The following is a 27,577-nucleotide window of genomic DNA, read 5'->3' on the forward strand; positions in this document are numbered from 1 at the left end:
ATGAAGGACCGTCTGACCCTGCTCTTCTGTGCCAACGCAAACGGCGACCTGAAGATCAAGCCCCTGCTGGTGTACCACTCGGAGAACCCACGGGCCTTCAAGAGACACAAGATCGACAAGGAGCGGCTGAGTGTCATGTGGCGATCCAACAGCAAGGCTTGGGTCACACGTGTGCTGTTTGTGGACTGGGTCAATCTTGCTTTTGGCCCTGCTGTCAAGCAGTACCTGCTGGACAACGACCTGCCGCTGAAGGCTTTGCTTCTGATGGACAATGCTCCTGCCCATCCTAAAGGCCTTGAGGTGGACTTGTTGGAGGAGTTCAGCTTCATCAACATCATGTTCCTGCCGCCTAACACCACGCCACTGCTCCAGCCGATGGATCAGCAGGTCATCGCCAATTTCAAAAAACTCTACACCAAGGAGCTTTTCAGGCGATGCTTCGAGGTGACTGACTGCACCACCATCACCCTGCGGGAATTCTGGAAGGACCACTTCGACATCGTCACCTGCTTGAAGATGATCACCACGGCCTGGAACAGGATCAGCCAGAGAAATTTGAATTGCGCTTGGCGCAGCCTGTGGCCGGACTGTGTGGCACCAAGTGACTCTGATGCACCAGAGTCAACAGTGGTGCAGGACATTGTTGCCTTGGGGAGGACCATGGGCCTGGAGGTCATGGAGGAGGACGTCTGCGAGCTGGTGGAGGAGCACGACGACGAGCTGACCACCGTGGAGCTGGTCGAACTGCAGGCAGAGGCTGCGCAGGAGCAGGCCTCACTGGAAGAGGAGGAAGCAACTGAGGAACGGCTGTCCTACGAAAAACTGAGGGACATTTGCCTGAAGTGGAAGGAGGTGCAGACTTTTGCAGAGCAGCACCACCCTGAGAAGCACGTGGCACATGACGTTGGGAACATTTTTGATACGAGGGTCATGTCGCCTTTCAGGGAGGTGCTGAAAAGGCGGATGAAGCAGCACACTATGGACAGGTTCTTGAGCAAGAAGCAAAGAGTGGAAGAGGAGCCTTCTTCGAGTGGTCCCCCAGAGTCTTAGAAAATGTACTGTACACTTTGTTGATTTTTAAATGTTTTTCTGTCATGTTTATAAAGTTAATTTATTTTCCCTTCAATTTTTGAACTGCTCTTTACAGTATGTGTGACTTTAAAGAGCAGTTAATAAACTGTTGTTGTACCAAATTTGGCTTTGTTTGGACTTTTTTTGACCATAGGAACGCATTAATTGATTTTCAATGCATTCCTATGGGATTTCGTGATTCGCAAGACGAAAAATTCGCTGGACGACAAAACTTGCGGAACGAATTAATTTCGTCTTGCGGGGCACCACTGTAATTACCTGATATGGGGTGAATAACTGAATCATTCATTTCCATAAGCAAGCAACATGTTCATAAAGACGTATTTTGTAAGCTTATAATAGTATCAGGCCAAGTGTAGTCCTTTTTCTGTTCAAAATCTTTTGAAATATTTAAGCACTGTCAGCACCTCACTCCTAGTAACATTGATAAGGCTAAACAGATATATTTTTCCAGACTTTATCCAGTAAGCAAGTCTTACAAGGGCAGACCAAAGATCACTAGGATTAGTTGTAGGGTAAATTTTGAAGGGAAATATTCTGATACTTTTAAGAAGAATCTTAGAAGGAGCAGAATCTTAGAAGGAACAGAGGAAATAGTAGTTCATCGTCCAAGGAAAGCTAAGGTGCATTGGTTTTAGAAACAAAAGTCCACTGCAGATTAGAGATGAGAAGAAAACGTCTTAGAGAAGTTCACTATTGGAACAGCTGCTCTGGGAGAAAAGACTGGGCTATGTCTCTAACAGGGATGTTTTAGGTATACTATTATTGCTTTACAGCTATTACATTTATTATATAAACCAGTCTTACATTCTGTAGCTCTACAGCAGGCATCCCCAAACTTGGCCCTCCAGATGCTTTGGGAATACAATTCCCATCATCTCTGACCACTGGTCCTGTTAGCTAGGGATGATGGGAGTTGTAGTCCCAAAACATCTGGAGGGCTAAGTTTGGGGATGCTTGCTCTACAGAATATGTAGCAAGTACCCCAGATCATAGTGTTCATTTGTCCTTTCTTCTTTTTAATGGTTTTTAATAATAATAATAATAATAATAATAATAATAATAATAATAATAATAATAATAGCAATCTAAATAATAGGTTGCTTAAAGCTCATTATTGTTATTCCAAAGCTTACCTTATAGGATTGCTGCAAATATTAGTAAGATCATAGAATTAAGCAGCTGGAAGGGATTTTGGAGTTTCTTCTAATTCAGCCACCTGCTGAATGAAGGACTGCAACTCCAGCATCCATAGCAAGTGGCTGTCCAGCCTTTACTTAAATACCCCCAGTGAAGATAATTAGCAAAAGACTTTGAGTTCACAAGGAGAAGTGTTGTATACATGCTTATTTGTTCGGAAAGTAACTTCACAAATGTATCGATAGCAGTCTGTTAAATCTGAAGAACCCACAATATAGCAACTTATCAGGGATATGGTGGTGCATATGGTACGCTTCATGTAAACACTAATCTACCATATTTTTCACTCTATAAGACGCACCAGACCACAAGACGCACCTAGTTTTTGGAGTAGGAAGACAATAAAAAAAATATCCTGAATCTCAGAAGCCAGAACAGCTGTGCAGTGAAAGCAGCAATCCCTCTTGCTGTTCTGGCTTCTGGGATAGCTGCGCAGCCTGCATTCGCTCCATAAGACACACACACATTTCCCCTTACTTTTTAGGAGGGAAAAAGTGAGTCTTATAGAGCAAAAAATACGGTATATGTTCAGAAGGATCATGTGATTCTACTGATACAGCGCTTTTGGGTCAGTGGTGCCACATCAGAATGAATACAGACAATGGATTATATGAATGTTCTTCACATAAACTCTCACTGTGAAAATATAACTTTTTCAACATGAAGGACTCGAGCATTTATGAATCAGTGTGCAGGGTTGGCCAAAGATACTTTGCTGTCCTGATTCAGCACATAATATAATATGGTAAGTTTATCCCAGGTTCTCTTGCAGTATTTCAGAGGCTAAAGAGGAATTCCTGTTTAGTTGCACACAACCCAAGGATTGTGACTCAGACTTCATTAGCTTCTCTGAAACATGGGCACAGCAAGTTATTGTTTGGGGTGCTGGGAAGTATCTATTTATTTTTAAAACTATTTATATGCTGCTATTCATAAATAAGTATAAGAGTGGCTCGCAACTGTGATACATAAAACCATACAATTAAAACTATATAAAATGTTAAAATGAGATACCAGCAAACTGTTATAAAAAATATCTATTCTTAATTGGCAGAAAGGCCTGGTGGAATGTTTTCACGAGGTGTTTAAAGGTTGAAACAGAAGGTGCCTGCTGAATCTCTGTTGTCAGAGCATTTCACTGGACTGGAGTGATGACGCTAAAAGTTCAGATTCTTGTTGCTGTCAAATGAGCCGCATCAACCTGGGGAATGGCTGGCAACACTCCTCGCAGCACTTGATCCATGACTGAGCTGATAAGGGTTCAAGCATTTCCTACTATACAGTGGACTTAATTTGTTCTGGCATTTGTAAATTAATTCAGCCTCAAGATTATCAGTGCACAGGCTACAGTGAAGAGGCTATTCCTGCCCACGAATGTCCGTAGCTAGTGAACCAGACAAAGCTGGTATAAGGCACTCCTAGCCATACAGGACACTTGGGCCTCTAGTGGCAAAGATGTATCTAGGAGTACCCCTAAAATATGCACTTGCTCCTGTTGCGCATTTAGCATATTAACTGCATTGCAGAAAGCGTGCTGAGGAGACCACACGTTCAGGAAACAATGAAGAAACACAAAAATATATTTTGCTTGGCTTTAATTACAAAAACAAAAACTCCTCTTACATTAAATCTATAAGAACAACCCATTCACCAGGGTACTAAGAGAGGTACATGCTGCTCTTTATATACTATTCCCAAATGCTGACACAGCTTAATTGACACAACTTAACAGCACCTGCTATTACTGCTTCAAAACTAGGTCATGATATTTACTCTGGCCTTTAAAGAGATACACATCTTGTGAAACAATAATGAACCTTAATATTTAAATAAACCGTTCAACAGCTCCTTCAGAGGAAGTATAATACCATCCAGAAGAGGGAACTTGCCTATCTCCTGGACACAGGAAACACTTACACAAAGAGCCACCACCACAGTTTATTTGCCCTCATCCAGTCCACCACCATATCCAGTCATTGATCCAGAACATTCACAACCTCTCCTGATTCAGATGTATAGAGAAGTAGAGCTATGTTTCATCAGCATACAGCCAAACCTCAGTTGTCAAACGTAATCTGTTCCGGAAGACAGTTTGACTTCTGAAACGTTCGACAACTGAGGCACACCTTCTGATTGGTTGCAAGAGCTTCTTGCACTCAAGCGGACATTTGGGTTCCGAAAAACGTCCGAAAACTGGAGCATTTACATCCGGGTTTTCGTCGTTAGGAAGCAGAAATGTTCAAAAATCGAGCTGTTTGAGAACTGAGGTTTGACTGGACTGATGATCTCTGTGGGAACCAGGAGGAAGCTTCTAAATTGTGAGAGAAGTCATCCCAAGTACAGCAGCTTCCCACTGTAGAAGTTCAATGTAAATGAGTAAAGGCTGAAAAGGATGGGGCATCTGAAGCAGGGCCAGTGAGCATGTCCCTGCTCTCCACGTCCCATGCAGTAGGGGAATGAATGAAAAAAGGGCTCTATTTAAGGCCTATACATTCTCACGTGGAGACACGGGTGGCGCTGTGGGTTAAACCACAGAGCCTAGGACTTGCCGATCAGAAGGTCAGCGACGGGGTGAGCTCCCGTTGCTTGGTCCCTGCTCCTGCCAACCTAGCAGTTCGAAAGCACGTCAAAGTGCAAGTAGATAAATAGGTACCGCTCTGGCGGGAAGGTAAACGGCGTTTCCATGCACTGCTCTGGTTCACCAGAAGTGGCTTAGTCATGCTGGCCACATGACCCGGAAGCTGTACGCCAGCTCCCTTGGCCAATAAGCGAGATGAGCACCGCAACTCCAGAGTCAGTCACAACTGGACCTAATGGTCAGGGGTCCCTTTACCTTTACCTTGTACATTCTCACGTGGTAGTAACTCCCCTTCTAAACAGTGGGAAAAGAATGGAAAATTACTACCAAGTGGACATGTGTAGGGTTGTACAATAAATTACTTTTGTTTCAAGCATTTGCAACCTTGTGCTATGTCAGAATACTCAAGTCTATTCTTTTGCATGCAGGCTGAACCATTGTTTCTGATGCAATGACCAGATCTATTCACAAAGGCAAATATGCACTGCTTTTTCTCTTCCATTGGAGTGATTAGGCAATCTTTTGCAGGTGAAGAAGGTGACTGTGTGCATTAGAGCTCCTGAGCCCTGTATATATTGCTGGATTGACTGAGGTATCTTATTAAAGAGGAAGAAGTCAGTGTAGGCTAGCCTAAGGACAATAAATCTAACTTCAAAGAATAAAGTACAAGTGAGGAACTAAGCATAAATCAATCTGAAGTCCAGAAACTGGACTTGAAAACATGAATTGAACATGGCTAAATATAATCATATTGCATGTCATGTAATTTTTGATGTCTGGCTGATATGCATCGGAAATACAGTGAGCACTCTGGTTTTTAAGTAATAAAATAAAATAAATTCTTGCTTTAAGAATTTGTCCCTTAATGTTGCTTAATGGATTTGTGTTAGTCTAATGGATCCTTAATAACCCACTGGAAAGCACTATAATATATGCTTAAATATATGTGAGGTTGGGGGAGGATTGAAAATCATGTACTGTATATAGTGTTACTTCGAAGCACAACTGATCTAAGTCACTCAGCTCCAAGTACATGTTTAACTTTAAAAATAATCCTATGTCACACATCTCATCTATATAATGTACCAGCACACACAGCCAAGTTCAGAAAATGGCCATAATGATAGAATTTATATAAAGATACAATGTATAGCTGATGGTAGACCTAGCCACTGTCTGGATAAGAGACCACTTGGAAACCACATGGAAGCCAATGTCAGCTGTTTAGATAAGCTCTGCTATTGTTAACCTTTTGGCACCAGGTTAAAACTGATCTGTTTGCCTGGAAATCTCAAATGTTATTATTTTGATGATTCTTTTAGCTGGCTCTGTTCTTAGCTCTGTTGAGCCTGTTCCCATTTCCTATTGTTGTTTATCTATATGCTAGTTACATAGTTCATTTCATGCTGTGCCCTGCCCTGGTATTTCTGCTGATGGATTATAAATATTTTAAAATAGCATAAATAATAAAATAATAAGTGCTGCATAAATGTATCAATAAATTCAAGTGTATCAAATGGCAAATGAGGCCCCAAATATCTGGCAGACTGCCTCCCTCCTTAAAGATTCTCTTGAGCAATACACAACAATCTTGGTGGTTCTATCATTCTTGGAAATTGGGGGAGTGACAGTCAGAGAGAGGCAGCCCTAAATTGTGGGTCACCCTCCCCATAGAGGTGCAGCTAGTATCTACATTGCATAGTTTTTGCTGTGTGCTGAAGACATGACTCTTTACCATGGCCTTTGACAGTAAATGTATTTTGTTTAGGGCAGCCATGCTCTTTGGCTAGATTTATATTGTTCTGATTGGAACAGTGGTTTTGTTTTTTTAACAGTTCTTGCTGTTTTATTTTACAATAGCATACATTATTTCCCTGTGAGCTTACGGGTAAAGAGCAAGTTAGAAATCTTAAAATAAATACGTACATGGCTTACCTGTATCCCATGAGCAGAAAAAGGAGTGGAGTTACACTGTTTAAGTCATCCATTAAAGTAGGACTGGGAGACTTTCCTCAGCCCAAGGGCTACATTTCCTAGAGGGGCTCCTTGCCAGTCAAGGGTGGGGCCCAAAGTCAAAGTAGGTGAGGCTAGAATCAAAATGGACAGGGAAGAATACAAAATGTGGAGGAGGGGGAGAACCACACACACCACCTTGAGATCCTTGGAGAAAAAGTTGGGAAATAAATGCAAAAAAATAAAAATAAAAATAAGGGAAGCTCGTATAGGGAATTGCCATCTTCTGTTTGTTCCAACACCTGGAAATCAGGAACTCTGAACGTGAGAGTTCTTTTCTCAGCAATCACAGCTCATAATCATTCTGCCAAGCCTCTCATTTTCTTTAGTAATCCACCTATGCAAATTTTAAAGCCATCTATGCTGGCAGCCATCCCCACATCCTGTGGCAGTAAGTTTTACAGTTAATTATGCATTGCTCAAAGAAGTATTTCATTAATATGTGCTGGAGTAAAAACAAACAAACAAATAAGAGACAAAATAATTTAGATCTCTTTCTGATCTCACACACTCTGCTTGAAACTAAGAGATAAAGAATTTGTCTGTTCTCAAGCATGCCAAGATCACTCAGCTGCATTCTTAGGCTGAAGGAGAGTGCAAAAATTTATATTTCTTCTATTCTGTCTCCTGTTCATGAACATAAAAAACCTCCACTATTTTTCAACATCTAATCTATACGAGAAGTCTCTAGTTAACTCTGTTCTATCCTATAATAAAATCTGTATGCTTGGAATTGTTTTTGCTTTATGTGAGCTGCCACAAGGCTCTGTGGCTCTAGGAGGATTCTTTTCAAACTGTCATGCACATTACATCAAGGAATGTGCTCACACTCAGTATTCACTGCATGTTTTCTTTCATCACAATGTCATATTTCCAGATATTGTTGCACTGGGAAATATTTCCTGAGAAATATATATCATCTATATTGAAAGGGAGCTGAATGCTCCTGATTAAGAACCTTGTTTTTTCTTCTTGTTGTGTGATTCCAAATCAGAGGCCTAATTGAATATTCCTTTTCACCTTCATAAGCTGTGATACCTTCAGGGCTGTCTTCTCCCATAACACCGTACATGCTGCCTGAGAGCTGGTGTTTTATATGGTGAACACTGTTAATTTGTATTTGTATTTGTACCTCGCCCATCTGGCTGGGTTTCCCCAGCCTCTTTGGGCAGCTCCCGGCAGAATAGTAAAAACACAATAAAACATCAAACATTAAAAACTTCCTTAAACAGGACTGCCTTCAGATGTCTTCTAAAAGTCCGATAGTTGTTTATTTCCTTGATATCTGAAGGGAGGGGGTTCCACAGGGAGGGTGCCACTACCAAGAAGGCTTACTGCCTGGTTCCCTGTAACTTTGCTTCTCGCAGTGAGGGAACCAGCAGAAGACCCTAGGAGGAGGATCTTAGTGTCTGGGCTGAGCGATGGCAATGGAGATGCTCCTTCAGGTATACTGGGCTGAGGTCATTTGTAGGTTTAAAGGTCAGCACCAACACTTTGAATTGTGCTCAGAAACACACTGCGAGCCAATGAAGATCCTTTAGGAACAGTGTTATATGGTCCCGGCAGCCACTCCTGGTCACCAGTCTAGCTACCACATTCTGGTTTAGTTGTAGTTTCCAGGTCACCTTCAAAGGTAGCCCCATGTAGAGAGCATTGCAGTAGTCCAAGTGGGAAATAACTAGAGCATGCACCACTCTGGCAAGACAGTCTGCAGGAAGGTAGGGTCTCAGCTGGTGTACCAGGTGGAGCTGGTAGACAACTCCCCTGGACACAGAATTGACCTACGCCTCCAAATTTGGACCTATGTCCAAAATGACTCCCAGGCTGCACACCTGGTCTTTCAGGGGCACAGTTACCCCATTCAGGACCAGGGAATCCCCCACACCTGCCTGCCCTCTGTCCCTCAAGAACAGTACTTCTCTCTTGTCAAGATTCAACCTCAATCTGTTAGCCGCTATCCATCCTCCAACCGCCTCTAGACACTCACACAGGACCTTCACTAGTTCTGATTTGAAGGAGAGGTAGAGCTTTTGAGGCTGTTGTTATATTGTAGTTTTATTCTACGCTATGGTATTTTGTTTGTTGTAAATTGCTTTTGACCAATGCAAATACATTATGTTGGGCTATAAAATATTTGAATAAATTTGTGTGAAGCTCTCTAGTTAGAACTATTACAGCTTAATGAACACACATGACTCTTTAAGAACAGATGAATATGTAAATTTCAATTTTTTTCAGTTTCTCACTTCCATATACTTCAGTTTGCTGAATTTTTGCACCAGCCTTGGTTTTTTTCTTTTTTAAAAAAAATTGCCAGCATTTTAGTGTGCATTTCTGCTAACATGCATATTTTTGTATACAATTAAGTCTTAATGCGCATGCTCTTGCAATAAATCCCTCTAAAATAATGTATTTTTGTATGCTATTTTCCTCTATTATATGTGAATTTGTACACATGTTTTGGATGGAGAACTTCATTGCGAAATTCAGAGAAGTGCAAAGTTTTGAAGAATTATTGCCTTTCGGTTTGCTTTTGTCAATTTGGGGGTCCATTCAATGTGCTTAGTTGGCCAGTGCACCAGTGTTAATTGGGTATTCTAATCAGGGTTAAAATTCAGGAATAAAATGGAAAGGACTCATATCTGTAGGAATGACTTTACAGTGGTGCCTCGCAAGACGAAATTAATTCGTTCCGCAAGTTTTGCCATCTAGCGAATTTTTCGTCTTGCGAAGCACGGTTTTAACGGTTTAACAAAGTCGCAAGACGTTTTCGTCTTGCGAAGCAAGCCCATAGGGAAATTCGTCTTGCGAGGCAAATCGAAAACGGAAAAACCTTTCGTCTAGCGAGTTTTTTGTCTTGCGAGGCATTCGTCTTGCGAGGTACCACTGTATTTTTTCCCCCAGAAGATATTTATTAAAGTTTTTTAAAATATAACAATGAAAAAAATAAAAAATAAAAAAGAAACAAAATGCAACATAAAAACAGTTAAAAAACAAATAATTTTCCATAATATATCTTCCTTACGCTTATTTCCCCAGACCTCCTCATACCTCCCTTCTTTGTATTCCACTTCAATTTGTTAGTTCAGCAAATCCTTACCATTAAGCTTTTACCCATTTATAAACCTTTTGTTTTCGTATCTCCTAAAGCATTACAGCTGGAAACCCCTTAGTTTCTATCCAACATCCTTCTAACATTCATTAATTTTACAATATTTCTGTAAATAGTCTTTAAATTTCTTCCAGTCTTCTTTCACCAACTCTTCTCCCTGGTCTCGGATTCTGCCAGTCATTTCTGCCATTTCCATGTAGTTGATCACCTTCATCTGCCATTCTTCCAGAGTGGGTAAATCTTGTGTCTTCCAATACTTTGCAATGAGTATTCTTGCTGCTGTTGTAGCATACATAAAGAAAGTTCTGTCCTTCTTTGGCACCAATTGGCCGACAATGCCCAGGAGAAAGGCCTCTGGTTTCTTCAGGAAGGTATATTTAAATACCTTTTTCAGTTCATTATATATCATTTCCCAGAAAGCCTTAATCTTTGGGCACGTCCACCAAAGGTGAAAGAATGTACCTTCCGTTTCTTTACATTTCCAACATTTGTTATCGGGCAAATGATAGATTTTTGCAAGCTTGACTGGGGTCATGTACCACCTGTATATCATTTTCATAATATTCTCTCTTAAGGCATTACATGCCGTAAACTTCATACCTGTGGTCCATAACTGTTCCCCGTCAGCAAACATAATATTATGTCCAACATCTTGTGCCCATTTAATTGTAGCAGATTTCACCGTTTCATCCTGAGTATTCCATTTCAACAGCAAGTTATACATTCTTGACAGATTCTTAGTTTTGGGTTCTAACAGTTCTGTTTCTAATTTTGACTTTTCCACCTGGAAGCCGATTTTCTTGTCATATCTGTAGGAATGACTTTGGAAGGGGAGGGTAATGGAAAGCTTTGGTGGCATGGGCACTGGGTGAAGGTGAAAACGGGTGCAAAGCAGGATTCCAGAATAGAAGATGGGTGAAAAGTCAGCTTAATTGTTGCATGGGCCTGGAAATAGAAGATTTAGGTGGTTAATGAGGGGTGGCAATTGAAGCACAAGTACAGTGGTATCTCGGGTTACGAACTTAATTCGTTCCGGAGGTCCATTGTTTTTTTTAATATATTTTTTATTAACAGGCCAATCAAATCACATTAATTCCAAATCACATTAGTTCCAAATTATACAGCCAAATTTTTAAATTTTTTGTTGGGGGTACCCATACTTCGAGCTTCGAAAGGGATCCAAACATCACTCTTGCTGCTGCTTTAATTACACAATTCTGTCCAGTTCTGTCCAGATAGTCTCTTTGTTATTTTCCTCATCTTCTTGTTGTTATCATATATTCCTTTCTTTGTGATCTCTGATAATCTTCACAAGCGGGTTGCAAACAAACATATTCTGTGTGGATTTTACACTCTCCAATAGTCATATCACATAAAGGACAGACGCCATTTCCACACCTCTGCAAAAAACATTCCCACAGTCTGTCCGTTGATTTCCACCGGCTTGCCAATCTATATCTCAGGGGGGACCTGCCAGGTCAAGATCACATTCCGATAACCATACATTCACATTCTGATGACCCTGGTCCTCCTCCCCCTCATCCTCCGGCAAGCCTGTCTTAACGGAAGTCCATTTTTAACTGTGTCATAAAACTTTCCTTCCATTCCCCGCTGTTTCCACCAGTCCTCTCTTTGATCAGTAATTCATTTCCACACAGTTCTTAGCTCCTGCTTGTGATTAGTAATTAGCAACGATTCTTCTCTCTGGAGGGGAGGGTTATTGGTACTCACATAAGACAAAATAAGAAAGGTTTTTTCCTCCCCCCCTTTCCGTTTCACTCCAACATACCAGTCTTTTAATGATGATTCTTCACTTGATTTATTTGTCCAACCCGTCGCTCCACTTGCAGAGACCCCATTAATCAGCAGTCTTTACTCCCGATCTTCACTTGATGTATGTGCATTAGCTTCTTTCCAATTATATATTTCCAATTATATATTTCATGCTAATGCGAACCAGTGCGCTATTAGAGACAGCGTCAGGGAGAGCCGACGTCACCCGAGGGCTTTGTGCCAAGTGTCCTCACCCCCTTCTTTCAAATCCGGGGGTGAATTATGGACATAGCTGGCAAGGCAGTCCCCCCATTCCCTGGGGGGGGGGGCAAGGAGGCTGCATACTCCCATCACAGCCTCTTAATTACCTCGTGTGGTTTGGAGAGATGTTATCGTCGGCCATCTTCCAATGCGCCCCCTGGTGCCCCCCCCGAGGTCCGTTCTTAACCCGAAACCGTTCTTAACCTCAGGCACGCTTTTGCTAACGGGGCCCTCCACTGCAGCCGTGCTGCTGCCGCGCTAGATACTGCTTCCGGGTTAGCGGAGTTTGTAACCCGAAATGCTTGTAACCCGAAGCTTTTGGGAGCTTTTGGGAGCCAGTGTGGTGTAGTGGTTAAGAGCGGTAGTCTCGTAATCTGGGGAACCGGGTTTGCGTCTCCGCTCCTCCACATGCAGCTGCTGGGTGACCTTGGGCTAGTCACACTTCTTTGAAGTCTCTCAGCCTCACTCACCTCACAGAGTGTTTGTTGTAGGGGAGGAAGGGAAAGGAGAATGTTAGCGGCTTTGAGACTCCTTAGGGTAGTGATAAAGCAGGATATCAAATCCAAACTCTTCTTCTTCTTCTTTTGTAACCCGAGGTACCACTGAAATAAATATATATATATATATATATATATATATATATATATATATATATATATATATATATATTAGCTTGCACTCTCACCAGAGCAAAGACACCGTTTAATGTTTGGCAGCAATGTCTAGTGCTCTGTAGCCACTATTTTCATCTGAGTGTCAGTATGTACATATGTATATAGCAAGGTAAGGGATCACTCCATATGTTTATATTGTATCTGTGATGGACTAGACACACTCTAATAAACTTACATTTAAGAAATAAAGTAGCAGTTGGTTTGGAGGCAGATTATTTCTCTTTTACAATTTACAAGACAGGTTTTTTTCCATATTAGAAAGTGAAATCAAGGTGACTGAATCAATCCTTGGCCAAAGTTATGCAATATTATGACATGCGGCCAATGGAATTTATGGGATTTGATGTTCTTTAATGTGCCCCTTCTTTCCATGGAAAATATAAGTCAACCAATTGTTTTGTTTTTTTACAGAACCCAAAAAGAGAGAAAACTTGAAAGCAAGCAACTAAAAGCAGATGTGGGGCAGGACAGCAATCTTAGACATTAGACAAGCCACTTGATCAGAAATGTATGTCTGAAGTTGAAGTGTAAATTGAGCATGAAATCGTCAGGCACAACATTCATGTGCCTTGAGATGCAGCTACTTAAAGCCCCAACCTCAGAAACCCCAGAACTTGAAAGCTCAGTAGAACTGCACTTTTATGCGGAATTGAGTAAGAGAGAGTTGGATCAATGGTCAGGATATGCAAATAGTTATGCAAATGTCCAGGTCACTCAAAGTCTTCAGTACTTGCTGCAGAAAGTAGTAGTTACTGTACCAATATTTACAGATGGCAATTACCATTTTCATTTGCTGGTTGAATTTCAATAAAAAATGGGACTCTTCCACTGATGTTGCACAAATCTTCCTCAGTTAAGTCAGCACTTTTCTGCATGCAGAAAATAATTACATCTGAAAGTAGGTCAATGTACTGCTATTATATGCATAGAAAAAGGAATCACAGGCGCTAGTACAAAATCCAGACACATTACATTTTTTTCCACACCTAGAAAGAAGTTAATAATGTGTATACTTAAAATAAAGTTCTGCATGTTGATTTGGAGCATGGTGGCAAAATTTAACAAGCTGGTTGGATGTATACTTTCGCTCAAAGCTGTTTAGGGAATGGCTCTTTTCCAGCAATTTCATCATTTTTCTAGCACTGACAAAGAGTGACATTTACAAAGCATTAGCCATGGGGAAGTATTTTGGGTGGCTGGGGCAATCCGGTCAGATGGGCGGCATACATATAATGAAATTATTAAAATTATCATCATCATTATAATAAAATAGCTTGCTAGTGAAAGATGGGGTTAAATCTGTGTGCTAGAGTCCTGACAAGAAATTTTATTCCTTGTAGTTGCTGCTATTATTATTAAAAGGCTCAACAGCAAGTGATGAATTAGAATCAAGTCTAGGTTGGGCTTAAATATGTTGCTAGAAGGGTTCATTTATTTATTTTAAGAATTCATATCCCACATCTTTATGGAAAAATATGTGTTTCAGGTTGGTGTATTCAAAAAATCTAAATGCCACAATGCAATATTAAAAGTGTATGTCAGTAAGCAAAAACAAAACAAAACAAATAACTGAGAGGGATAAAGGAACCAAACCAGCTAAAAATGCAGCAGTTTAAAATGCCAGGTTTTAATCTGGTGATAAAAAGAATGGAATGGGTTAAAACACACACACACACACACACACACACACACACACACACTTTATTTATACTCCTCCCCCCCCCCCCCAATGTTCCATCCTTCTAGCACTCAGGCACTTAGGGCAGCTTACAACCATTTCAAATCATGATACACAAAATCACCACACAATTCTAAAAAAGCAATTTAAAAAAATCAATGCATTAAATACGTAACATGAAAAATACATTTGGTGTAGTGGCAGGGAACACAGATAATGCTCAGCATGGGATACATGCAAGAAAGCTGTCCTGTGTAGACCCCACCTACTTGTGGAATACCACTTCCTCCCCTTCCTCTCTGAGCAACCCCAACTCTTACAGAAGGTTGTGGGGACGGGGACCCAGAACAGATTTGGAGGAGCAGAGAAAGTTCTTTTGCACCAGCGGAACTCCTTGTGCAAACAGGATGACTTCATTGACCACAACCTCAGGGGGGGGGGGAAGCCTGTTCCACCTTAAGGGTTAGTTCCTAAATCCAAAAATCCTCAGTCTGAATCACACCATGCCTGGCACCCTCTTCCCTCTGCTAGCATTGTCATTCTCACTTGCAGTGTGAATGGTACAACGCAGGGGAAATTGCACCATGTCATTCTGCTGTATTTGCTTAAGGCACTGTGAGCAACAAAGAAATCAGCTATGCCACTGCTCCCATACATTGCATATAGTAATATACAGTAAGATTGTATGGAGACTGAGCAGGAAATATTTTTTCTCCTTCTCAAGCATTAGCAGCATTTGTAACTATGTCAAGGAGAAGAGACTCTCTGCCATAAATACATATCTTCTACACATGCTTGTAGGATCAAGGAACCCATTTCTTTTAACAACCTTTTCTTGCAACAGCAGTAACTCTCTTTTCAAATATTGCCATGATATATTTTTCCCCTATCTGTTTTTAAAAAGAATGCTTATTTGGAAGTCTGTTTTAGTGTTCTCTCTGTTGAACTTGCTTTAAATTCTCTGATCACTATGAGGCAGTGTGTGTTCTTTTCCCTACACCGTCATGAAAAATGCAAATGTTTCAGTGTTGATATTGTATATCTCTTGTGACTGGATGAATAGATATATATAACTGAAGAAAGCAGAAACTAAAATATGCCATTTTGAAAGCTATGGGGAAAGGCTGATATAAATGTTCTATAACCACTTAAAAATATAAAAAAGTACATTTTAAATATTAAGATAAAAGTAACTCTTACCCAGTTGAATCTGTTCATTCTTTGAATAGTACACTTTTTTATCTGATCAAAACAGTGCTTTTATCTCCATCTTCCCTGCAATTTATATATAATGTTGCCTACTGCCTAGTTAGTAGCAGAAGCGGGGACAAGACCCGGTGTTCTGTCTTTGTCTAATTGCAAGACACTTTTGTAATGGTGATATCCAATGAGGCCATACTCTGAATACATTGACTGAAATAAATTAACTTAAGGACTAGTGCCTGGATGCGGTGGTGGGCTGCCCAAGTTTGCGACCAAAGTACGTATTTTTGACATCCAGCATAGGAAGGGTAAGGGCATTGACTACAATGTATATATCTATACAAAGAATGCTCTGCTGTTTTCCCTGTACATATTTTAAACTTGCTTGAGTATAAAATACACAACTTCTGGCCTCCTCTCCCCCTAACGGAGGTCTATATGTTCCACAAATTTCAATGCAGTAGTAAATAAAAAGGATAGATGATTATAAACTCTCTAAGTGCCAGAAACAATAAAATTATCAATAAACCACAATATATTCCAGCCATGTAATCTGTGCAAAAATGTGCATTCTGTGGTAAAGTGTGCCTAAATGTTCATCTTTTAGTGAAAATAGTACACAAGAATACATTCTAATACAGAAAATTGTTTTGCGAAATTGTGTATATTAGGCAAAATTGCATACATACTGATATTCACCTACCCACTACCCAATGACCAACCACAAACAAGGATCATTTTCTGGTAAAAGAATGCAATATTTGTATTTTGATTCGCTACGCAATTAAAATTCTTTAGGGAAGCTTTTAATGTTTAACAGACTACTGTATTTAAATACTTTGGTGGAAGCCGCCCAGAGTGGCTGGGAAAACCCAGCCAGATGGGCGGGGTATAAATAATAAATTATTATTATTATTATTACGCAATTAAAATCTTCATCCAGTTCATCTAAATCTCTGCAGAGATGGCAGGCCAAATGGCCTAGGAATTTTGAAAATGGTTGCTTCCTGGGGGCATCTTATTTTGTTTGATGCCTTTGCAAAACTGGAATGCAAGAGGTTTCAGGTGGCAGCTATGCCCTAGGAACCTGGGGCCCATTTTCTGCCTTGTGGCAACTTCTCTTACATAGTAGCTATCTGTGGAGACAGTGAGCAAAAGGATCTAAACTGAAGCTGAGGACTTGACTTTTGGGACTCAGCCCAACCATGTTATTGTTATTGATAATAATAGTTATAATAAAAGTATCTATGGGTGTATTTGTTTACGTGATTGCTGTGCTCCTAGATGATGCACCCTTTATTTCTCCCTCACCCCACAGTGGCTGCACCTTTGTTGTGAGTGGTCATTTAGCTCACTTGCTACAAGAAGAATGAGTTTTTCCATAGCTCAAAAGTTTAGGACCAAAGATAGGTGCTATCCTGAAAGTGAGCTGGAGATTGCTTTCAAAACAGTAGCTTGTAGGTCAGATTCAGGCTTGGAAATCTATTTCTATTGTATTTCTGAAAGAGAGCACATATTAGAACACTCCAAATGACAGTGATTTCAAAGCCCATATGTGAAATAAACAATCAATGTTCAGAGCAATTGCGGGGGGAGAGGATTAGAGATGATACTACAGACTTCACAATATAATTGCAGTTAAAAGATCATGAAGGGCAGAGGTTAGAAGAAAAAATGGCTTGGACTTTTCATTCTGCCCTAACCCTTTGCTTCTCTCAACAACCTCCTTCGCAGCTGCATTGATTTTTCTTACTGTTTTTCTCAAGCAGATAATTTCTCTCCCTGAGCAACCAGTTATAGCTATAGCATGGAGAACTTTTCCTTTCTATAAAACACCTTCCAGATCAGTGCTTCCATAATAGAGGTAAAATGCTAAAGTCGTTGATGCTTATTTTTATAAGTCATTCCATGGAAGTTGGATTGTTTGGGTGTTTAACCCTCCTTTAGGTCTTAGGAAGTCAATTTCATCTGTACCGTAATGTGAGACCTTTGCTAAAGTTATATGAATTCTATAATATGCAATGCAATGCAGCCATAAATACAGCTTTTATTCTGCTGAAAAGGCTCTTTTAAATGTACTTCACTATATTGCGTTCTTCTGTTGCATCTGGAACTCTGTATACACAGGGGCCTTTTCAGATGATTGTTTGTTTATTTGTATGCCACTTTTCCAGAAAATTGTGCCCAAAGTGGTTCACATGATAGCAATTGAACAATAAGTAGAACTATTCATTTAAAAACACAGAGAAACAATTTGAAATAATCCTAATATCAATAAATACAAAAAAAATCCATATATGTGTGTGTGTAAAGCAACATGAATAAGCTAACCTAATTTAATAGTTGAAACTAAACAACATTGTATAAGACAATAGAAAGAAGCTATCCTAACTAAATAGCTCAATCTATACAGTAGAGAAAATAACAGCAACATGAAAATATAATAGTAGCATAGTAAATAACACCATGTTCCAGATGATCCAGTGATTTGGTTCCCAGACTCCACCTTCAGCATCCAAGAACCCATTTATATCTCTCACCTGTGGTTCAAGAACTTCCACCCTGGCTCTCACCCAGAAGGCTCATATGCCAGCCATTATTGTGGGTTCCCACTCCACATAGCGAGCAATATCTTTTCTTCCACACCAAGTAACATATGCTCTTCTAGGCTGGAGCTCATAAAGTCTCAGGTGTAGCAGCTTTCTTCTTTGGGTGAAGGGATATTCCTAGCAAGCCAACCACCACCTCTGGGACTTGCTGCAAGAGGAGACAGGTAGGTGAACAATTGCTGGCTAGGAGGTGGTCTGAGACTCAATAGAAAAGAAAGCAGGTAGTACTAAAATGACTAATGCTGGTCAGGAGGTGGACACCAACTATAACCTCCCCAAATCCTATACTACTGCATGAGGAGACCAGGAGAACTTTGGCTGAGTCAGAAGGTTTGGCCAGCTAGCTCTGCTCATGAAGAACAAGAGTAAGAATTTTGCCACAACTGTAGCTATTTTCTGCGAGAAACCTATGTTTACTTAGAGACATGCTGCTCCACTTGGCCAGCCCCAGTGGGATAGCCTCAAAGAGAGCAGCACCAAAGGGTAGTTTTCCCCTTTGGGTCACTCCTTCAGGGTGTGATGAAGGCAAGGGCACTTCACCTAGACAATTAGTTGTGGATGGGTTTGTTCCTAGGTGAGAAATTGGAATGGATGGAGGAAGATGTGAATTAGCCTGGTTCTAAGGCTGCAGTGGAATGCCAGGAAGTGGAATCTGTGGTGAGAGTGTGGATAATGCTCATAGAAGAAGAAGAGGAGGAGGAGGAATATTTGATATCCCGCTTTATCACTACCCTAAGGTGTCTCAAAGCGGCTAACAATCTCCTTTCCCTTCCTCCCCCACAACAAACACTCTGTGAGGTGAGTGGGGCTGAGAGACTTCAAATAAGTGTGACTAGCCCAAGGTCACCCAGCAGCTGCATGTGGAGGAGCGGAGACGCAAACCTGGTTCACCAGATTACGAGTCTACCGCTCTCAACCACTACACCACACTGGCTCTCGCCAATATAGATGTATATTCTGTGTGTTTGGAGGTTATTTTGTGACTTTGTGACTTTGTATTGCTTTGATTGATTTTATATTTATTGTATTTATCATTTGTATTAATATTCTGATCACTGTTTGGGGGGCGGAACAGCAGCTTTGGACCAAAAAGTGGTATATTAACATAACATAACATAACATAACATAACATAACATAACATAACATAACATAACATAACAACATAACATAACATAACATAACATATGACATTGCATCACATCACATCACATCTCACCAAAAAAACCCCAATATGATAATTCCAGTTTTGCCAAATTTACTAATGGCTCGGTGCTAGCCTGAATTTATATAATAGTCTTCCCCAACCTGGTGCCCTACAGATGTTTCGAGCCACAAATACCACCACCCTGCCCCATCAGTCCTACTTGCTGAGGCAAATCAGAACTTGAGTCTAACATCATCTGGAGGACGTCATGCTGAGAAAGGCTGCTAGATGGAATGAAGGCTGCTGACTGAAAGCTAGATGAACCAGTGATCTAATTCTGTATAAGGCTGCTTCATTTGCTTGCCCTTATTTTGCTCCATGCTATTTGTAGACTATTTTAGATGTGGGAGTCTCAGTTGTGCTCAACAGAAAAAAGCATGGTTTCATTTTCTTTTGAGTGCCGTTCCCGCTTGGCTTTGTGTGTTTCTCAGTAGCTAGACTGTGTAAATTTTTAATGTCCAAGTGCACAAGAGCATTTGGTGCGTAATAAAAAACACACACAACCTAGTGAAATATGCTGATGAAATATTAATTGTCAATGAACACCTTTGTCTCGGGTGAGTCTCTGTATAAATTAGCATGTTGCACAGAAAATGACTTCATACATTTTAGTACTATAAGTAATTATAAATGATTAAAGTGGATGAGAATGCAATTAATAAAGGTTAAATAGAACTCAGCCATTTCCCTCTCCACCTTCTCACATGCACATAATATGCAAATTGCTAATCCATTTCTTGGAGCATCCTTTTGACTTATACCTTTTCTCCCACCCAACTGGTCCTTAGGTAGAAATGTTTTATTTGGAATTTTGGCAATTCCCTCCTCTTTGGGGTGCCACTGATAACTGGGGCTAACTACCATCATAAGCAGAGATGTTGGATGACATGGGCTTGAATTTCCTTAGGTTGCTATGCTTCAAACAAACTTGTTCAGGATATTAGGTTGCTTTGTGCTACATTTCTCTGTAGCATTTGGTTTAACTCTCCTTGTTGAAGCATTTCAATGGACAGTACTGTGTTGCAGTGCCTGGTACTGGGCCTGCTAAGCCTGCATATCAACCATACTCAGCAGTTATGGTACTTCTAATGCACAGAGTAGAGCCCCCATGCTGGGTTGAGAAGGATTACACTGTTATGTCTGCAATTTTTTGTACAAGCTGCTTGGAACATTGTGCTAGATTGTGGACTTCGGCCCCCTGGAGGTTGATAAAAATAACAGGAAAACACCCATTAATTCTGTTGTAAACTTTACTGTCTGTTTACAGCATACTGGGATTTTATCAGCTGAGCAAGTGGGAGAAGGAGGAGTGGCTGATTACTGATCTCTTCCTTCTAGATTCAGGATTCAGGGGTAGCCAAAGTAGTGCCTCTACTTTGTGGACTACAACCATCAGCCCTACCTGTATGGCCAGTGGTGAGGAATGATGGAAATTGAAGTTCACAACATTTGAAGGGCACCATGCTGGCTGCCCTAAGATTATACAGCCTCTTGGCTCCTGCATGCTGTTATGGCATCTGTCTCATCATGGTTTCCAGCAAATGTATTGATTGCATCTCCTAACAATTAATATTGATAGCATCATGCTGAAATCAGTTGCCAGCTACATCCATGGATTTTAGTGGAACATTATATGCACATGTAGCTACCCTGAGAATTCATTAAAGGATAGATAGAAATAGTCAGTGCTTTTTTTCTGGGGGTACGCAGGGGTACGCATACCCCTAAATGTTTTGTGAATCTAAGTTTGGCATCATTGAAGGGCAGTATTTCAATATGAGTAGAAAAAAAGCACTGGAAATAGTCAAACAAATAAATAATAAACTGGAATAGGCTGAGACTTTATTCATTAATTGTACAAAGATGTGCTAGTCTTTTAATGCGCTTAGGTTCTTACTTAAGGTCAAGGCATATTGCATCCTCAAAGCTTTTTCTCCAAATTTCATTTGTCATTTCCCTTCTGAAGGCAGATGCCTCAGAAGAAAAGGACCTTGAAGAAGGAATTATGATTAAAGCAATAACAACAATTGTATTCTCTATTCTTCTGTAAGGCTGTATCAATATGTCTGCATTTTTCTTGTTATCACATTGTCCATTGACTGTCAGACGGGAATGCGTTATAAAGATACCTCCAGTGGCATCAGCCTATCTAGTTCATCCGTGAACAACATTTTCTTTTAATTGACATGGTAGGGGTAGGATGGGTTCTTTTTATTTTTTTATTTCCTCACTCAGAGTTGATGAAAAATATGAATTTCCCTTTTTAGAAATACTGACTAGAAATATAAAAAGATGTTTTAAATGCAACTTGCATTGTTTGAGACATCCTATTGGCTTCAAAGCATGAATCAGAAGCAGCAAATGGCTCATTAAAATAAAAATGTCAAGCCTAAAAAAAGAGTTCTGAAGGACTATGAAATGTAAACTTCTCTTTTAAATACCATGACATTGCTAGCTCATTAAGTAGGGACTAGAAATGTTAACTAAGCTGTCAACTGGAACTCCAGATGAGTTAAGCAGAAATAGCACTCTGATTTAGCCACTGGATATAGAGATTTAAATACCACCTCTTTGTACCTAATTTTTCTCCTAATGAACAAAAGGAGAGACTTTTTAACTGCAGCATATTGTCTGGGCACACATGAGTGGGTGTCACATTTAGCTATTTTTAATATAAGAAGAGAACGGACAAGGTGTGTGTTAAAACATGATGACAATTGGAGGAAAGAAATATCTCAGTCTGCAAAGAAGGAGACTATAATGGTGCAAAGAAAAAGGGATGTTTGAGGAAATCAGCCTTTGAACTTGCCTCATCAGCACGAATATACAGATTTGAAATCAATGAACCATCAGGCTCCATTTTCATATGGGTGAACATATAATATAGGGTGATAGAATTTAGCATTTAAAGGTCTCAAGAGGGAGATGTTGGAATTACTGCAACATGACTCCTTTCTGCAACACTGAATAGCACTGGAAGTTGTGGGTCACATGTAGGGATATAAGACAGCATCATTTTTCATTCTGCCATGTATGTTACATGCAACAATGTTTCTGTTTCACTGCAGTTCATCTTCAGTCAAAAACAAAATTATATCGGTGCAAAGTTACATTAATGTAAGAAATTTACATAATCAATTACAAAATCCCTTAAGTTACATTGATAATGCAATGAAACGAATGGGTTGGAATAAAACAAGGGGGGGGGGGACAAAGCAAATGCTGGTGGTGGGGATGCAATCAATTATATATTGCTTGTAAACTCAAAGCAGCAATGATGACAAATACTGATCATATTTGCTGGATTGAATTAATAAGTTATCTGATATATTCTTATCCATATTGGAAGATGGATGGGATAGAAATCTATCAAATAAATAAATGAATACAAATCTTCTGGAGCCAACGTGGGATACTATTATCATAGGGGATATTATTCTGAATGAAAAATACATTAGTCTAACAGTATTTACTATTCTATTCACTTATTAGCTGTCAGTGATTAAAGTTAATATCTCTGGAGGAGACTTTCTGTCTGAAAATTAGACATCAATTGGCTTGTTGCACTCAGCTTAAACTACAATTAACTTTAGCTTTTTTGAGGATTCAAGCGACATTCTAAAATCTGAAGAGTACCAGCATCCCTATGGGATATATATCTACATCTATTTCTCGATCGATCGATCTAGGAAGGTCTGTTTCATTCTCTCATGTATGCTCACTTCACCTGCCAGATTCATTTAGCCATAGGGGTCCAAGCTGTCACTGTTGTCTCTTTTAGTCTAACAACCATACTTGCGACGAGTGGTGGGTGCAGGCACTTACCTGACCTCCCAGAAGATGAGTTGCTGCAGCTTCCCAGGAGAGAAGAGGGGTGAGGCAATGACAAGGTCAGTGTGGTGCAAACGAAATGGCTAAGCCAATCCAGCACTCCTGCTGCTCACCTTGCTGCCTCGCCTCTCCCCTCTCCCTTCACAATAAGTTGTTGTTGTTGTTTAGTTGTTTAGTCGTGCCCGACTCTTCGTGACCCCATGGACCAGAGCACGCCAGGCACTTCTGTCTTCCACTGCCTCCCACAGTTTGGTCAAACTCATGCTGGTAGCTTCGAGAACACTATCCAGCCATCTCGTCCTCTGTCGTCCCCTTCTCCTTGTGCCCTCCATCTTTCCCAACATCAGGGTCTTTTCTAGGGAGTCTTCTCTTCTCATGAGGTGGCCAAAATATTGGCGTCTCAGCTTCACGATCTGTCCTTCCAGTGAACACTCAGGGCTGATTTCCTTCAGAATGGATAGGTTTGATCTTCTTGCAGTCCATGGGACTCTCAAGAGTCTCCTCCAGCACCATAATTCAAAAGCATCAATTCTTCGGCGATCAGCCTTCTTTATGGTCCAGCTTTCACTTCCATACATCACTACTGGGAAAACGATAGCTTTTACTATATGGATGTTTGTTGGCAAGGTGATGTCTCTACTTTTTAAGACGCTGTCTAGGTTTGTCATTGTTTTTCTCCCAAGGAGCATGTCTCTACTTTTTAAGACGCTGTCTAGGTTTGTCATTGTTTTTCTCCCAAGGAGCAGGCGTCTTTTAATTTCGTGGCTGCTGTCACCATCTGCAGTGATCATGGAGCCCAAGAAAGTAAAATCTCTCACTGCCTCCATTTCTTCCCCTTCTATTTGCCAGGAGGTGATGGGACCAGTGGCCATGATCTTTGTTTTTTTGATGTTGAGCTTCAGACCATATTTTGCGCTCTCCTCTTTCACCCCTAATAAAAGGTTCTTTAATTTCTCCTCACTTTCTGCCATCAAGGTTGTGTCATCTGCATATCTGAGGTTGTTGATATTTCTTCCGGCAATCTTAATTCCGGCTTGGGATTCATCCAGCCCAGCCTTTCGCATGATGAATTCTGCATATAAGTTAAATAAGCAGGGAGACAATATACAGCCTTGCCGTACTCCTTTCCCAATTTGGAACCAATCAGTTGTTCCATATCCAGTTCTAACTGTAGCTTCTTGTCCCACATAGAGATTTCTCAGGAGACAGATGAGGTGATCAGGCACTCCCATTTCTTTAAGAACTTGCCATAGTTTGCTGTGGTCGATACAGTCAAAGGCTTTTGCATAGTCAATGAAGCAGAAGTAGGTGTCTTTTTGGAACTCTCTAGCTTTCACAATAAGTAGCAGCAACTAATTAACCAGGAGGTCAGGTAAGCATCTCTACTCCACTGTGGCATTTACTGGTTACTTGTAAAGACCAAGAGTGTCCAAATGTTGTCATAATTGGCTTCTCCAAGAAGCAAATAACTTGAAAAGGGAGAAGAGAGTGCGCTTGTGCGTGGTTTCTGCTCATAGGCTTCCCATAGGCATCTAGTTGGCTACAGTGAGAACAGGATGCTGGTTTGGATAGGCCATTGACCTGATCCAGTAGGCTCAACTTATATTCTTATGACTTTTAACCATTTATCTAGTTTAGTCTTTATCTTACTGCCATAACAATTAAATGGTTAAAAAACAACATGTGTAATATATGGAATTGCCTGCCTTCATCATGCAAAGTGAGCACCTACAAAATGTTTAGCACTGAAACTGTGGGTGTTATAGAGCAGCTTTCCCCTTCCTGCTGCGCTCCCGGTGTCCCAGAATCCCTGACTATTGGGAAAGCTGGTCAGGGCTGATGGGAATTGGAGTACAAAACACCAGAAGAGCACGAGGCTGGGGAAGGCTGTTCTATTGAAAGCTTATTTTATCTTGTTACAAAACCTGAGGAACTTAAATGTGTGTGAAGTGCTGGTTTTGACTGATAAAGCCAATGGCTCAGGACAGTAATACTTCAAGAATCATCTCCCCTCATATGAACTGATGCAGACCCTGTCATCATCATCTGAGGCCCTTATTTGTGTGTCTCCTCCACAAGAGGTTTGGAAGGTGGCAAAATGAAAATGGGACTTTTCTGCGATGACTCCTCACTTGCTTTCTTTAGGGAATTATGGTATGTGTTTTTGTGTTTTAAATTTTAAACCACACTGTGATCTCCAGATGAAGCGTAGTATAGTGGTACCTCTGGTTGCGAATGGGATCTGTTCCAGAGGTCCGGCTGCATCCTGAGGAATCCGCAAACGGAGGTGCTGCTTCTGCACATGCGCGTGGTGCATAGAGTCCTTCTGTGCATGCGTGCGCAGCGAAACCCAGAAAAATACTTCTGGGTTTGCCGCGTTCGCATCCTGAAAGATACAACCAGAGGTGTGCGTATCTAGAGGTACCACTGTATACAAATTTAATACATGATAATAACAACAATAATAACACTGGGCAACAATTTTTTACTTTTTGAATGTTGTCTAGATTTCTACAACTGATTTAGGGTATTTTTGTACTGCTGAATCAGGAAATCCATCTCCATCAGGTCAGGTTTACTGTAAACTGAATGGTGGGCATTGATAAAGGTAAGTACATGTAAATTGCATGTTGCTTCACCATTTTTCAAACTTCAGGGCTTGAACTTCCGTTTCTTGGAACTCCAGCAATGCTCAGCGGCAGGGAGGTCTCTCTTCAGAGTCCAACAGTAGTCAGCCATCATGACTGCGTCCCAGCGACCCTGATACCTGGTCTCCATCTCTTTCATGTCCTGAAGGAATCTCTCCCCCTCCTCGTCACTCATTGAACCCAGGTTCTCAGGAAACCGGTCCATATGTGAAAATAGGTAGTGCATCTTGACGCTCATGTTTCAGCCCAGGTTTCTGAAAGCAGTCAGCATGTTGTTGACAAGTTCTGCGTAGTTTCTGGCCTTATTGTTGCCAAGAAAGTTCTTCACTACCAGAACAAATGCCTTCCACGCTTCCAGTTCCACTTCGTTCATTGAGTTTCTGAACTCTGGATCTCTGGTGAGCTGACGGATCTGAGGACCGTCAAAGATGCCAGCTTTCAACTTCTCCATGGTCAATCCTGGAAAAGCCTGGCATAAGTAAGTGAAGCAGTCACCATCCTTGTCCAGAGCCTTGGTGAACTGCTTGATTAAGCTGAGCTTGATGTGCAGTGGTGGGAAGAGTATTCTGTCTCTGTCCACCAGAGGGTCGTTGATGACGTTCCTTTCTGTGCAAGGCACCAATTCCTCCCACACAGGCCAGTCCTTCGTGTAATGCTGAGCACGGTCCCTACTATCCCACATGCACAGAAAACATGGGTACTTGGTGAAGCCAGACTGTTGTCCCAACAAAAAGTTCACCATCTTCAGGTCAACACAAATAAAGCACTTATGCTGATCATAACCAATTTTCTCCAGCACATACTTCACCGCTTCATAGTTCTCCTTCAGTGTACTCGAGTGAGCCAGGGGTATAGAGGCAAACTGGTTGCCATTGTGTAGCAGAACACATTTCAGTGATCACTTGCTGCTGTCAATGAACAGTCTCCAATCTTTGGGTTCGTACTGTGGCACTCCAAGCTTGAGCAGAAGCTGCGTAATATCTGCACAGTACACCAAGTCCTTCTCTTCCGAGAAAAAACGGAGGTACTCTTGATGCCTGTTGCGGAAGAAGCTGATGCAAGCACTGTCAGAGAGGGGGTTTTTCCCCTTCAATCTGGATGCCAACAGTTTGGCAGAGTCCTTTGACAAGCTGAGGTCGTGAACTAGATCATTCAACTCCTTTTGGGAAAATGGATGTGGAGCATCATCTTCAAGAACCACTTCTTCTTCATGTCCTTCAACACTGGAGGCATCTTCGTCACTAATGTCAGGAAGTTCTCCGAAGATAGGCACTGGAATTTCATCACAAGGAGCTACAGGACGACATGCTGATTGAGGATTAGGATACTTGAGGCTGCTCCGGTTCTTTCTGTTGATCCCACCAATTTATGGAGCCACACCAATTTATGGAAGATTTCGAGGTTTTATGACTTCAAACTGATCCCTTTTCAACATAATCACCCAGAACTATCGGACCTGAATACTTCTTGTCATTAAAATAATCATTTCCAATCAAAACAGTTATTGGACATGGCATTTTACCCCCACCAACTTCTTCTAAAATGCTCCACACAAGCGTACATGTGAACAAAAACGTAAAAAAAGACATGTGGCCATAGCTCAAAAACTCGACCTGATTGAGCAAAACCAATGTGATTTTTGGATTCAGCGCATCAGATTCGTCCTAAATCAACTGAAAAAACGCAGGCAACAAATTTGT

At 40.9% G+C, this 27,577-nt stretch overlaps 1 protein-coding gene across 1 annotated transcript; it reads left to right on the top strand.

Annotated features, from left to right (window-relative positions):
- Positions 1-27,577, top strand: LOC308588542 (tigger transposable element-derived protein 1-like; the record flags this gene model as incomplete). The annotated part of the gene is made up of 2 exons (XM_081196953.1): positions 1-1,342; positions 26,902-27,577. The coding sequence occupies one exon, from the start codon at positions 1-3 to the stop codon at positions 1,048-1,050; it is 1,050 nt and encodes a 349-aa protein (XP_081053079.1). The 3' UTR covers positions 1,051-1,342; positions 26,902-27,577.

This window comes from Podarcis bocagei, assembly GCF_964188305.1.
Source record: "Podarcis bocagei genome assembly, chromosome: 6".
NCBI lineage: Eukaryota > Metazoa > Chordata > Lepidosauria > Squamata > Lacertidae > Podarcis > Podarcis bocagei.